General features: G+C 56.1%; 1 protein-coding gene across 1 annotated transcript in view; it reads left to right on the top strand.

Annotated features, from left to right (window-relative positions):
• Positions 1-13343, top strand: part of DNAH17 (dynein axonemal heavy chain 17) — a 126896-nt gene that overhangs the window by 109034 nt on the left and 4519 nt on the right. Inside the window, exons 72-79 of the mRNA XM_004432828.3 lie at positions 760-887; positions 1712-1939; positions 5483-5674; positions 9871-10050; positions 10443-10625; positions 11774-11956; positions 12397-12540; positions 13106-13331. Coding sequence (XP_004432885.1) covers positions 760-887; positions 1712-1939; positions 5483-5674; positions 9871-10050; positions 10443-10625; positions 11774-11956; positions 12397-12540; positions 13106-13331 — 1464 coding nt within the window. The remainder of the gene's footprint in view (positions 1-759; positions 888-1711; positions 1940-5482; positions 5675-9870; positions 10051-10442; positions 10626-11773; positions 11957-12396; positions 12541-13105; positions 13332-13343) is intronic.

Below are 13343 nucleotides of genomic sequence, written 5' to 3'. Positions count from 1 at the left end.
ATACAACCCACATGTCCATCAACAGATGAATGCATAAATAAAATATGGTCTCTTCATACAATGGAATATTATTCAGCCATAAAAATGAACGAAGTGTTGACACATGCTATGACATGGATGAACCTTGAAAACATGATGCCAGGGGGAAGAAGCCAGACACAAAGGCCCCGTATTATATGATTCCATTTATCTGAACTCTCCAGAATAAGTAAATCCATAGAGACAGAAAGCAGATTAGTGGTTGCCAGGGGCTTGGGGGGAAAGGGATGGAGAATGACTGTTTAATGAGTATGGGGTTTCCTTCTGGGGTGATGAAAATGTTCTGGAACCAGTTAGATGGTTGCACAGCATTGTGAATGTATTAAATGTCACTGAACTGTATGCATTAAGATGGTTTTTAAAATGGTAAATTTGAGGGGCAGACCTGGTGGCATAGTGGTTAAGTTTGTGTGCTCCACTTTGGCAGCCCAGGGTTTGTGGGTTCGGATCCTGGGCGTGGACCAACACACCACTTGTCAAGCCACACTGTGGCAGCATCCCACATACAAAATGGAGGAAGATTGGCACAGATGTTAGCTCAGGGCCAATCCTCCTCACCAAAAAAAAAAAAAAGAAAAGAAAAGTAAATTTGATATTATGTGTATTTTACCACAATACAAAAAAGTGGGGGAGAGTGTGGAATTCTCAGCTGTGGATCACAGTGCCTCAACCTTTGTCGTTCAATCATCCTCATGCTTTTCCTGTTTTTCTTTTCTTTAGGGAAAAAACTGGGATTTACCATAGACAATGGGAAACTCCACAACGTGTCCCTGGGGCAGGGACAAGAGGTGGTGGCAGAGAATGCTCTAGATGTGGCTGCAGAGAGGGGACACTGGGTCATTCTGCAGGTAAGGGGGAGCGGCACCAGCGCCTCTAGGGTGAGGGCTCCCCGCACTGAGGCGGCCAGGGGATTGGCCTGAAGGCCCGCAAGAAAGCAGGTTGTGGGATTTGCATTCACAAATGTGGCTGGGAATCCTGCAGCCCACTCAGGCAGGGGGCAGGAGGCCCTTCCTGCTCAGCTGGGTGGGGCGTCAGGAATGCTCAGTGAAAGTGTGGATTCTTTACGGTGAGAGAGACACTGGGCTTTATGCCAGAGAACCCTAAAGAGATACGATCTAAACAACAAAAAACCCTGAGTGGACAGAAGCGTCGCTCCCTCCCCCTTGCTGGGTAGAGCGGCATGGCCCAGAAGGCGCTCTCTCCATGTCTTGGGTCAAGCCTAGCACCACGGCCCTTCCGAGGTCCCCACTTGCCCCACTAGCACCTCCAGGCCCACCGGCCCGGCTTCCACAGGCCCCACGGCAGGCCGACCTCCATGCACAGGGCCTAGCCTGGTCCCACACGGAGACCTCAGCTTCAAGTCATTTCTTTTTACCCAAACCTCTCAGAGGTGTGCTGGGGGCCATATAATGGCAGCCTTACGCTGGGAGAGGGCGGGAAGGACTCGCCATGGGGCTGGAGGTCTTGGATGAAGGGAGCACAGGTTCAGTTGCTTGGCTGAAGGTATCCAGCATGCCCAGCGCTCGCTCAGGGTGGACGGTGGGATGGGGAGTGCGGGTGCAGATAGGAAGAGCCTGCCTGCCCCACCAGGGGACATGGCCTAGTGGCCTGTCCTCGTAGGCCCAGGGTGGGGAAGGAGTGTGTGGGCTCTAAGTCCTGGTCTTGGCCACAGAACATCCACCTGGTGGCCCGGTGGCTGAGCACCCTGGACAAGAAGGTGGAGCGGTACAGCACAGGCAGCCACAAGGACTACCGCGTGTTCATCAGCGCCGAGCCCGCCCCCAGCCCCGAGTCCCACATCATCCCCCAGGGCATCCTGGAAAACGCCATCAAAATCACCAACGAGCCGCCCACGGGCATGCACGCCAACCTGCACAAGGCCCTGGACCTCTTCACCCAGGTAGGGCGGCTTCCCCTCTGCGCGTGCCCAGCGTCAGCCCCCGAGTCTGAGCAGCCCTCATGACCAGACCAAAGGGGCTCTCTGGGCCTGCAAAGCTGAGGATCGGACTAAACTCTGAGGATGCTCCATGCCGGTTCTCGCCCCTCCACACAATCCCCAATGCACGCATACATGCACACACCTCGAGTTGCAAAATCAATATATTCCCAAAAGACTGCACACAAAATGCAAATAATTTAAAGTGCTCTGGGAGTATCCATCACTTACACCTTTATAAAACAGAAAGGCATATTTTTATTCAGTTTCATGACCTGCAAATTAGCACAGGTACATTCAGTCCAGGTCCTTGGTTTGTCCAAGCACCTTAGGAAGGGGCCAAGCTCCCAAGGGTGGTTCCCCGACGGTCAGTAAGCTTTGCTGGGGCCACAGGGCCTCCCTGGCCCCTGCTCTCACTCCTCACGAGGCATGACGCTGGTCGGAAGGCCAACTGCTGATGGATGGGGCCGCAGCACCCCGTGGCCAGCCGACAATGGGCCACAGGCGAGGGTAGTAACGCCGGCTCGCTGGGTTCTGTGTCTGGCCCAGGTCTCCCTCCCTCCCCACGCAGGCCCCCACCTGCCTTCAATGGGAACACTGCAAAAACACAACCGGGCTGCCTGCACTCCAGGACGGGGTGCAGGGGCCTCAGCCCGCCTGGCCCGTGAGGGCCTGTCCACTCCCCGTTCTTCCCAGGTCCTCGCTCACATGCCTCCTCCCTCCCGTCCAAACCTCACGGTCCCCAAGCCACCCCTTCTCTGGAGTCTTCCCTGGCATCCTTGTTCCCTGCTGCAAACCACCGGCATCTGTATTCATTCGTTTAGCACCTGATCGTCTTCTGTTCTGTACTAGAACTTTCTGGGTGCACATAGTTGATCTCCCAATTGGAGTCTAAAACCTTTTTGAGGAAGAAACACGGTATTCTCTGATAACACCTAACAAAGGTCTACTTATGGAGTACATTATGCCAAGAATCCATAACTTCTATATCTGAGTTATTTAATATATAAAGAAAAACTTATATGAAAATATCTGAGTCATCAACTAACAACTCCCTACCGGCTTTTAAGGAGGCCAGAGTGTGAAGTCAGAGAGAGCTGAAAGCAGGGAACAGATGGGCCCAACGGGTTGCTCACTCCTTCCTCCAAACAGAAAATGCTGTGCGCCAGGATGCTGTCGGCACAGGAACAAAACGATGAACAAAGCGCCAGCCTGGTGGTGTCGCCGTTAAGTTTGCATGTTCCGCTTCGGCGGCCCGGGGTTCGCCGGTGCGGATCCTGGGCGCAGACCTCCTCACCGCTCATCAAGCCATGCTGAGGCAGCGTCCCACATAGAAGAGCTACAGCTCTACAATTATGATACATAACTGTGTACTGGGGCTTTGGAGAGAAAAAAGGGAAAAAAAAGAGGAAGACTGGCAACAGATGTTAGCACAGGGCCAATCTTCCTCAAAACACCAAACAAAACAAAACGATGAACAAGATCCGCTACACGGGTGGCGGGCCTGCAGTCCGGCGAGGGGCGAGGACATGTCCACAGGAATGGGAATGCAGTGTGATAGCGCACGGGGACCCAGGCTGACGCTGCTCAAACTGGAGGCCGTGGGCCAGCACCGGTCCGAGAGCTATATTTGCTGCCGTCTCTAATGAGATCAGTACAGAAACCGAGAGGAGGCATCCAGTAAATTTGGTAGCAGTTTGACATTGCTGTGACTCCAAGCACGTCAGGTTTTTCCTTGTTACTGCATTTTGTTAAAGTGTGAGTCCATGATAGATGGCGGTGGGTGGCAAGGCAGGCAAGAAGCTGGCCACCCACCTCCAGGAGTTTGGAGCCTGCACCAGTCAGTGCACAGAGTGGCGCCTAAGCCAGTCCTGGCTGGGAAGGGGTGTGAGGCAGACAGCTGAGACTAGAGGGGTGAGGGGGGGTCAGCCAGGTGCAGAGGGGCGAGGAAGAGAATACACAAGGGCCTTTGAGACCCGGAGCGAGTAGAGCCTGACTGGGGCAAGCAGAGGCCTCTGGGGGGACATGGGGACCTGGAGGATGCCCTGGGGTGCTGCGCCTGGGGCTTTAGGGAGGAGCTGGCGGGAAGAGCAGCTGCTGTCATGCAGATGCGAGGCGGAGCTGCCAGCCAGGTCAGGCATGGGCAGTGGCCAGGACTCGCTGAGCTGCCCCCTGACTCGGTCCACTACCTGAGGCATCTGCAAAGATGGGAGGGGAGGCCCTGAGAAGGCTGGGCCCCACTGCCTCCTGAGCGGACCCTCACAAGTGCTGGGCCCGTTGCCTTCAGGGAGTTGTCACAGGAAAAGGCGGTGGTGGCTAGGACCCACCCAGGCCATCCTCAGACACATCTGTGACCACACAGCCCAGAGGCCCAGGAGGCCGATGACCAGCAATCCGACCAGTGAGAGAACTCTGGAGGCAGATGCCAGGCTTTCCCTTATCCCCGGGGGCTGGCAAGTTTCTCCCTCTGGCCATCTTCTCTCTTGTCTCCACGCCTTCACTGCTAGCTGATGGCTGGATGAGACTGGCCAGGCCTGTCTCCCGGGCCCCCAGGCCATAGTGCAGTCTCCATGACAGGCAGTGGGGAAGAACCTGGAGGGGAGGATGGGTAACGGAGCCCCCATCTGCGCCTCCAGCTGGACATCTGCCCAGACATTGTCAGGCTTCTGCGGAATTCGGGGCAGGGCCCCTCTCTCGAGGAACCGGGTGCGTTTTTTTCCTGGCACTTTTCACCACAGTGACCATTTGACAGATGTCTGTCCCTCATCCGGCTTTCTGGCCACTGTGCCTGCAGCAGAGTGCCTGGCCCGGAGGCGCTCACAGTCAGCGCTGAGCGGACCAGGAAGAGCACAGCTTAGCCTCCAGAAGCCTCTGTGTGTTCAGGAGCCACCCACTTCGCAAAGACTAATCAGTAAAATCTCACAGACCCGCATATCAGTGACTGAGAATCGGGGCTGGGTTTGCCTTTCCTGGGGCCACGTAAAAGGAAGGGTTTGCTAGGCACCCTCCCTCCTAAGAAGACTTGACCGGTTGTTTTCAAAGAGCTTGGGATATTGTTTGTACATAAACCATGAGGAATGTTGATAATTGCAGAGGAACGTTATTTCTCATTACAGGAGTCCTGAAATGCCCTGTATTGGGGAGCATTTTATTAAGAAGTAGGATCAATGATTTGACTTGTAATCAGTACTTAAGTGATAAAACTGCATTTCTGAAAGAACAAGGATAAGAAAGTGTCCTCTACTCCAGCCTTTACATACTGGGAGAAACTCGAAAGACCAGCTCAGAGCAGTCAACGGCTTTATCCGCCACCCCCACCTGCTTCCACCGCCACCTGCACCCACACTCCGCCCCTACCTGTACCGCACCCACCTGCACCCACACTGGCACCTTACCCCACCCACCCCACCCGCACCCCAGCAAAGCAGCCGGCAAAGACAGGACTCTGTTCCCACCTGGGGCGTCTCTGTGTGGGTTTTGCCTGACCTGGGGCGTGTGCCTCCGCAGGACACCCTGGAGATGTGCACCAAGGAGATCGAATTCAAGTGCATTCTCTTCGCCCTGTGCTACTTCCATGCCGTGGTGGCCGAGAGGCGCAAGTTTGGGGCCCAGGGCTGGAACAGGTCGTACCCCTTCAACAACGGAGACCTCACCATCTCCATCAACGTGCTCTACAACTACCTGGAAGCCAACACCAAGGTAAGGGGCACGTGGGCCACTGGCTCCCCTGTGCCCGGCTCGGTTCTCTCCCCTCCATCCTCCCCCTTCCTCCCTCTCTCTCTCTTCGTCTTATGTTTAAGAGACGTTAAATAGGTTTCATAATCCAAAGAAATCTGAAAACATAAGGATCATCTGTGATCCCACCAACCTGGTATAATTATTATCCAGTCCTTTGCCACCACCTCCTGCAGTTGTCAGCTGTCTGGCAATTTTTCTGCTTGTTGTCACACCCCACAGGGCTCACATCTCTTTGGGGATCTGGCCGTCCGGCACCTGAACAGGAATTTCCCTCTGGGCGGCGTGAGCGGGGAGAGGGCTGGGCTGCGGGCCTCACCGGTGCTCAGCCAGTGTCTGGAGACAGGACCCAGGGCTAGAGGGAGGGCCAAAACACTCCCTGGAAAGGCGGGAACGCTTCCTTTCATTTTTACTGAAAATTAAAGTGAATGTGTAGTCACCTGCACACAGCTACAGAGGACGGAAAAGAAAGCCAGCGCCTCCTCCAGGAACTGTCTCTGCCGTGAGGGCACAAGCAGGCCGTCTGCAGACTCCGAGGGGAGACCCGCGTGGCCTGGAGGCCGTGAGCGCACGTGTGGAACCGACTGCAGGGCTGAATCCAGATGGGAGCCCCACAGTCAGTGGCATGTACCCCCAAGAGGTGGCCTGGCACCCCGCCCAGAGAACCCCTAAGGCGTGGCCATCCCACCCAGAACTGCAAGTGGTTCTCCCCGCCTCACTTGGCCCTTCCAGGATCTTACTCGCGAAAAGCCTGGCGCTGACACAGCACGCGCCTCTGTGACCCCAGGAGGAGGCAGAAGGGCTGTGCACCCCCATAAACCTTGGGCTCTTCCTCTTGCCCGCAAATCAGCAGTGACAAGGACTGTGGAGCAAGCGCCCTCGCATGCCGAGAGAGGTGGACAGGGAATAAGAGCAGGGTTCGGCTTGCCCAGGAGGCTCCTGAGACCCACCTCAGGGCGAGGGAGCCAGGTGGTCGGACAGCTGAACCGCAGCAGCCCCTCCCAGCGCCCACCCCGTTGTGGCATGGTCAGAAATGGCACTGGTGCCCAGGGGCCTGGGTTTGAAGCCCAGCTCTGCCCCTCACTAGCTGAGAGACCTCTTAGAGCCTGAGGATAACACCCCAGCCTCAAAGCTTTGGGGGTTAAGCAAGGAAAGGTGGGAAGTGCCCCGCCTGGCCTAGGAGTGCTAGAATCTGGGGAACCCCCTCCTCTGTTCCCACACTATTGTAATAAATGGGGGGGGGGGACACTAAGGCCAGGCAGGGAAGGCCACGTCCACTCCCCATGGGCAGCCTGAAACGGTCTGACAAGGGGCCCACCTCTGACGACCCAGGATGTCGAACGCCACCCTGCCCCTTGGCCCACAGAGCGAGCCACTCTGCCTAGGCAGCCATGACAGAGCTGCCCGGAGAAAGACGGCCTCCCAGGATTGCGTCCCCACATCTGAGCTGGAATGCTGTGGCCTGCTCAGTTCCCGGGGAAAACACCCAACCTCGGAGAAGGCAGGAGAGCAGCCCGGGCCGGAAGTTGGCTCCCCGAGCCCCCACGCAGCAGGAGGGAGGAGGCGGTCTCCATTTGCAGAGGGTGGGACAGGGTGATGGTGGTGGCTTCACCTGAAACAGGGCTGAGCTAAACCCCGCAGCACATCTTCCGACACTGACACAAATAAATAAACACAAGGGAGGGGATATGTGCAGGATTTTCATCACCAGTATCATCAGAGCAGTTCTCTCAGGGAGATTCGTGTGGGAGGAACAGTGTTGCTGAGAGTTTTTAAAGACATTCACTCAGACACTTCCTCCATTACACGCGCACACACACACACACACACACAATCCAAGGTGGGTAAGGAACTGCTCGAGGCTATACACCAAGTGCTCCAGTGACCAGTGGGGTATTGGGCAGACGGCACACAAAGGAAACCTGTGTCCTGCTGAGCAGTGTTAACGGTCAGGCTGGTCAGGCCGTGTGCCCCGGGCCTGCACCGGCATGGCCTTTCCTTTGTCCGAGCTTGTGGCCTCGGGGAGGCCATGTGAAGTCACTGCCTGTGATGATGTCATCTGTGTCCCACGGCCCGTTCCATCCTCCCAACTCTGAGGAAGTAGATCAGTGCTTCCCACACTGAAGCGTTTGTTAAAAACACAGACCCACCCACTCCCACTCTCAGGGAGAGGCCTGGCATCGTGTCTCCGCTGAGCACTCAGGCCTTCCCTCCACCAGGTGTGGGAACATGGTGGCTCCATCCCTGGCGGTTAGACCCACTGCCTCCCCACCCTCGGGGAGGACCGTCCCCAGAGAGCGGCTTGTGGGGCGTGCTCAACCCTGCGCTTTCTCGCAGGAGAAACAGAAGCTGTCCCCAAAGCAAAGAAGTAAATGCAGGGCCGGCCCTGTGGCTTGGTGGTTAAGTGCGCGCGCTGCAATGCTGGTGGCCTGGGTTCGGATCCCGGGTGCGCATCGAGGCACCACTTCTCCGTCCATCCTGAGGCCGAGTCCCACATACAACAACTAGAAGGATGTGCAGCTATGACATACAACTATCTACTGGGGCTTTGGGGGGAAAAAATAAAACAAATAAAATCTTTAAAAAAAAAAAAAAGAAGTAAATGCAGAAAAAGTAGCTCAGCTCATACCCAGGATAACCAAGAAGAGAAAACATTTAAGTCATAAAACGACAATGAGAGAATATTGATATTTTGAGTACAAATTCCTGAGGCCAAATCAGACAAGTGGCCAAGCCCTTATTCAGTCGGCTTCCATTCGCAAGTGCTTGGTGGGCAGCTGCTTTAGGCAGTGTGGCAGCGACACCTTACACAAACGCCCTCCTTGCCCTTAAGGGGCTGCAATCCTCAGAGAAGACGTGCCCGTGCGAAAGCGGCGATGGGCCGAGCACGCACAGCGTGGGCCCACCTACAGGCAGCACGTCCAAACGCAGGGGTAAAATACACGCTGCATTTCAAAAGCTTGGTACCAAGAAAAGAATGTAAAATACCTTGTTAATTAATTTTTATGCTGACTACCTGTTAGAATGATCTTTTTACTTTTCTTAAGTGGCTGCTAGGAAATTTGAAATTACACATGTGGCTGCCACTTGTGGCTCCCATGATGCTTCCGGTAGATGCACTGGGCAGGAGAACAGCTACATGCTGGGGCTGGGAAGGCGGAGAAATGCATCCCTGGCTTGTGGAGGAGGCTGCATTTGAGCCGGCGTTCGAGGACAAGTGGCGTTTCGCTGAGTGGTGGCTGAGAGGACGGTGCTCCAGGCTGAGAGCAGAACGTGAAAGCGCGAGGAAGACCAAGAGCAGCTGGAGCGGCTGAGGGTGGGCTGAGCGGAGACACGGCACTGGACGGCCGGGCAGAGTTCCCTCGGCCTGACCGGGAGGGACGCGGATGCAGGCTGAGCGTGCGTGCACGCTGCCCAGTTTGGTCCGTGTACGCTGCCCAGTTTGGTCCGTGTTCTAAGCCCTGGGGAGCCAAAGTTCTGGTCGGTAAGTTACTGTGCGAAGCTTGCTGTGCCACAGAGGTCTGAGGCGCACGTGGGTAAGAGCGACCGGGAACGGAGCAATAAGCAAGGAAATGGGCCAGGGCGATCTCAGCGGGCTCAGAGGAAGACCCACTCGGTGCATTTTAAGATACGACTAACTGGACGGCGAAGGGAAAGAGTCACAGACAGCTCCCCGTCTCCGAGCGTGGGTAAAAGAGGGAGGAACGGGCAGAGGGAGTGAGTTGGGGCTCTGGGTGGACATGTGGAGTCTGGGGCTCCGGCAGACAACCTCTGGTCAGGTCACTGTCCAGGGAGAGTGCAGAAAAGGCTTCGGGCAGAGGGCCGGGCCGTCCCTGGTTAGGGGTAGAGCACAGTCTGATGGAGGAGGGCCCCTCATGAGAGGAGCCAAGGGGAAAGAGGGCGTCAAGGGGGGTTGGCTGCCAAGTCAGACCCCAAAGACGGGCAGTGCCACAGGAGGGGAAAGGCGAGGCTTGTGCCTGGTGACCAAGGGCAACAGGTGACCCTGCAGGCCTGGTGGGGAGGAAGAGGCGGGGTGACCGAGGAGAAGCAGCTGCTGTGGAGGCGCTGGCCTTCAGGCGACAGCCGAAGCCTAAGCTGCCACCCTTACAGACACAGACAGGCAGGGGCACCTTCCCCTGACTGCCTCCATCCTCCTCCAGGTGCCCTGGGACGACCTCCGCTACCTCTTCGGTGAAATCATGTACGGTGGCCACATCACGGATGACTGGGACCGCCGGCTGTGCAGGACGTACCTGGCGGAGTACATCCGGGCTGAGATGCTGGAGGGAGAGATCCTGCTGGCCCCGGGATTTCAGATCCCCCCAAACCTGGATTACAAGGTGAGGGAGCTTCTTCTCAGGGATGATAACCAATGAAACAGGAGCTCACTCTGTGACGCAGCAGCTACAAAGCTTAATGCCGTCCCAGCCGGCTCCCCGTGAGAGCCTCGCGTCACAAATGGAATATCAATAATTGAGCAAGAAGCCAGGCAACCAAAGCAACAGAGGGTTTGAAATGCAGCCTCTGGGGAGGGGGAGTGGAAACTTCCTTTATGTAGCTGGGGAGTAAAGGGGGGCAGCCCAAAAAGCGGGTTAGAGAACTGGTGGGGTTTGTACAGAGGGCAAGACATGGGTGGAACATTCTGGTAAGAAATGCTTAATAACCTGGGGACACGCATGCCAGCTTGCACGGCTCTACCTGGGCCGCCTGCTTACCAACCGCCCCTTTTCAGGGCTATCACGAATACATCGACGAGAACCTGCCCCCCGAGAGTCCCTACCTGTACGGCCTGCACCCCAATGCGGAGATTGGCTTTTTGACGGTCACCTCAGAGAAGCTGTTCCGCACTGTCCTGGAAATGCAGCCCAAAGAGACCGACTCGGGAGCAGGCACAGGAGTGTCTCGCGAGGAGAAGGCAGGAGACTTAATAGCCATCCCAGCGACAGCGAAGGGCAGGGCCTAGAACTGGGGTTCATGAAGTGCGTCCCAACGGGCAGCAACACCTGGGAACTTTTTAGCAACCACTCTCAGGCCCCACTCCAGATCTTGGAATCAGAAACTCAGAGGTGGGGCCTGCAACCTGGCTAACATGTCCCACTGGTGCCGCTGCACACTCAGCATGAGCACCCGGGGCCTAGAGAGGCAGGGGATCTTCAGGTACTTGGGCACAGTCTTGGCCGGCCACCCTCCCTGCACCCTTCTAACTTCACCACCTGAGTGCTAGCGAAGAGTGCAGCCCTTCTCCAAACTTGCCCTGGGAACACAAGAGCAGCAGCCAGAAATCCTGGGAGTGCACAAGTGTGGCCCTTACAGCAGTCTAGACTCATGAGAACAGTCCCTCCAGAGAAGCTTAGATGATTACAGTGGGCAGGTCCCACGAATACGCAAAGCAGAAGGGCTCAGAGAGTGTAAGAGCATTTAATAAATTCTCACTTGTCTGGGCTACCCCTGCCATCTCATGAGGCGTCAGCACCTTTGCAATTTTTAATATATTCTGGACAAGTTCTACTAAAAATCAGCTAAGTAAAGTATTGGGCTTCCCAGTAAATAGACCAAATTCTTGATTGGAAGACCCTCAGTGCTATGAGGCCCCCAGGACCTTTTCTTGGTCTCATGATTGAAACCAGAAACCTACTGATGGGCAATGGTGTACATGACCCCATGTGGGCCACCCCTTGAGAGGGTGTGACCAGCACGGTCCCTACAGACAGCCCACACGGAGGACAAGCACAATCCCACAACTGCCGGGTGATCTGACGGGGGAAGGAAGCTGACACATCCGGGAACGTCTGAAGGCACCAGGCTAGGGCGGCCTGATGCTCCACGGCCACAGCCATGTGGCCTTGACAATGGGACCAGAATATCAAAGCCTGTTGGCCAAGATTCCCCTCTCCTCGTCAAACGTGGGGCTGCACCTTCGTGATCCCGATTTTCTGGCAACCCCACTTCCCTTTGTTCCCGGATTTGGAGCTGTGAACCTCTGGGCCAGCTCCCTGACCCTGACGCTGGGGGAGGGCTGGCTGGCGCAGGTGCAGTGATGGGGTTGTTGGGACTGACTTCCAGGTGAAGGCCGTGCTGGAGGAAATCCTGGAGAAGATCCCGGAGACGTTCAACATGGCCGAGATCATGGCGAAGGCTGCTGAAAAGACCCCCTATGTGGTAGTCGCCTTTCAAGAATGTGAAAGAATGAACATCCTAACCAATGAAATGCGCCGTTCACTAAAGGAGCTGAACCTGGGGCTGAAGGTAAAAAAAATATGGGTCAGCCGGGCCTGGGGACGTGCCTTAGGAAGTAGGCCGGCAGCTGCAGGCTGACTCACCTCCTCAGCTGCAAAACAAACAAACCCCAGGCCACTGGGCGCCTCGGCCCCTCGACCTTAGCATGTCACTACCTCCTCTTTGTTCCCTGGTCTGGAGTCGTAGGCACTCCAGAACAGGCCATGGAGGTCATCTAGACAGTGCCCTGGCAGGAAATGCTGGCATGGCCACTGTGGGGCATCTGCAGAGGCACCCTACTGACCCACACTCTGTGTCGAACTACATTCTCTCAATAACTCACAACACACAAGGAGGGGTGTTCTCCCACCTTGCTGAAAGTAAAACAAGGAACGGGACCAACCATGTCTGCGCCCCTGCCAAGAGGCACGGCCTCGGACACTAAGCACCTCCGTCTGTGTGTCCCTTAGGGGGAACTGACCATCACGACCGACATGGAAGACCTGTCCACGGCTCTGTTCTACGACACGGTGCCTGATACATGGGTGGCCCGGGCCTACCCTTCCATGATGGGCCTGGCGGCCTGGTATGCCGACCTGCTGCTCCGCATCAGGGTAAGGAGAGCTTCCCATGGGAGTTGCTGCCTGGCCTGACACTCAGCACACCCCGGCCCCAGAGACCGTAGGAACATGGCTGTGAGGGGGGAACGTGTGCTCTCACCCAGAGGCGTGGAGCCCTGCGGGCCTGGCCTTTGTGAGAGCAGGGCCGGAAGGGCCTGGTCCACACCACAAAGACGCCTGACGATGCAAGCACTTCCTCCTAGAGGAAGAAAACAGCAAGCTTGGAGTGGGAGCAGCTTCCATCAACACAAATATAGAGAGCTCTCTCCAGCAGAGCTCAAAAAGCCCGTGACACCCATCAGGGTGAGCCGCCTTCTAAAAGCAGTGAGGTGACGAAAGCAAAAGCCTTTTTTGGGCTCCCAAATTATCCTCATAGTTAAGCCAGCCCTCCTTGACCCGTCTCTTATGCCCTCGTTTAAAATGGAGCCAGAGGATAAAGCCACGTCACAGGCAGGCTTCACTGAGCTTCACTGATCTCTCATCTCTAAGGCCCTCTCAGCGCCCTGCGGAGACGCAAACGAAAGGTTCTAGCCTTATGCCTGCCCGCGTTTCCTTCCAGGAACTTGAGGCCTGGACGACGGACTTTGCCCTGCCCACCACCGTGTGGCTGGCTGGCTTCTTCAACCCCCAGTCCTTCCTCACCGCCATCATGCAGTCCATGGCCAGGAAGAACGAGTGGCCGCTGGACAAGATGTGTCTGTCTGTAGAAGTGACCAAGAAGAACCGGGAGGACATGACTGCTCCCCCACGAGAGGGCTCCTACGTGTACGGGCTCTTTATGGAAGGTAACAAGGGGG

The sequence above is a fragment of the Ceratotherium simum genome, chromosome 16 (genome assembly GCF_057802395.1).
Source record: "Ceratotherium simum simum isolate JZ-2026a chromosome 16, ASM5780239v1, whole genome shotgun sequence".
NCBI classification, from domain to species: Eukaryota; Metazoa; Chordata; class Mammalia; order Perissodactyla; family Rhinocerotidae; genus Ceratotherium; species Ceratotherium simum.
The sequence above is the reverse complement of the archived record's forward strand: the minus strand, read 5'-3'. Positions and strand labels throughout refer to the sequence as shown.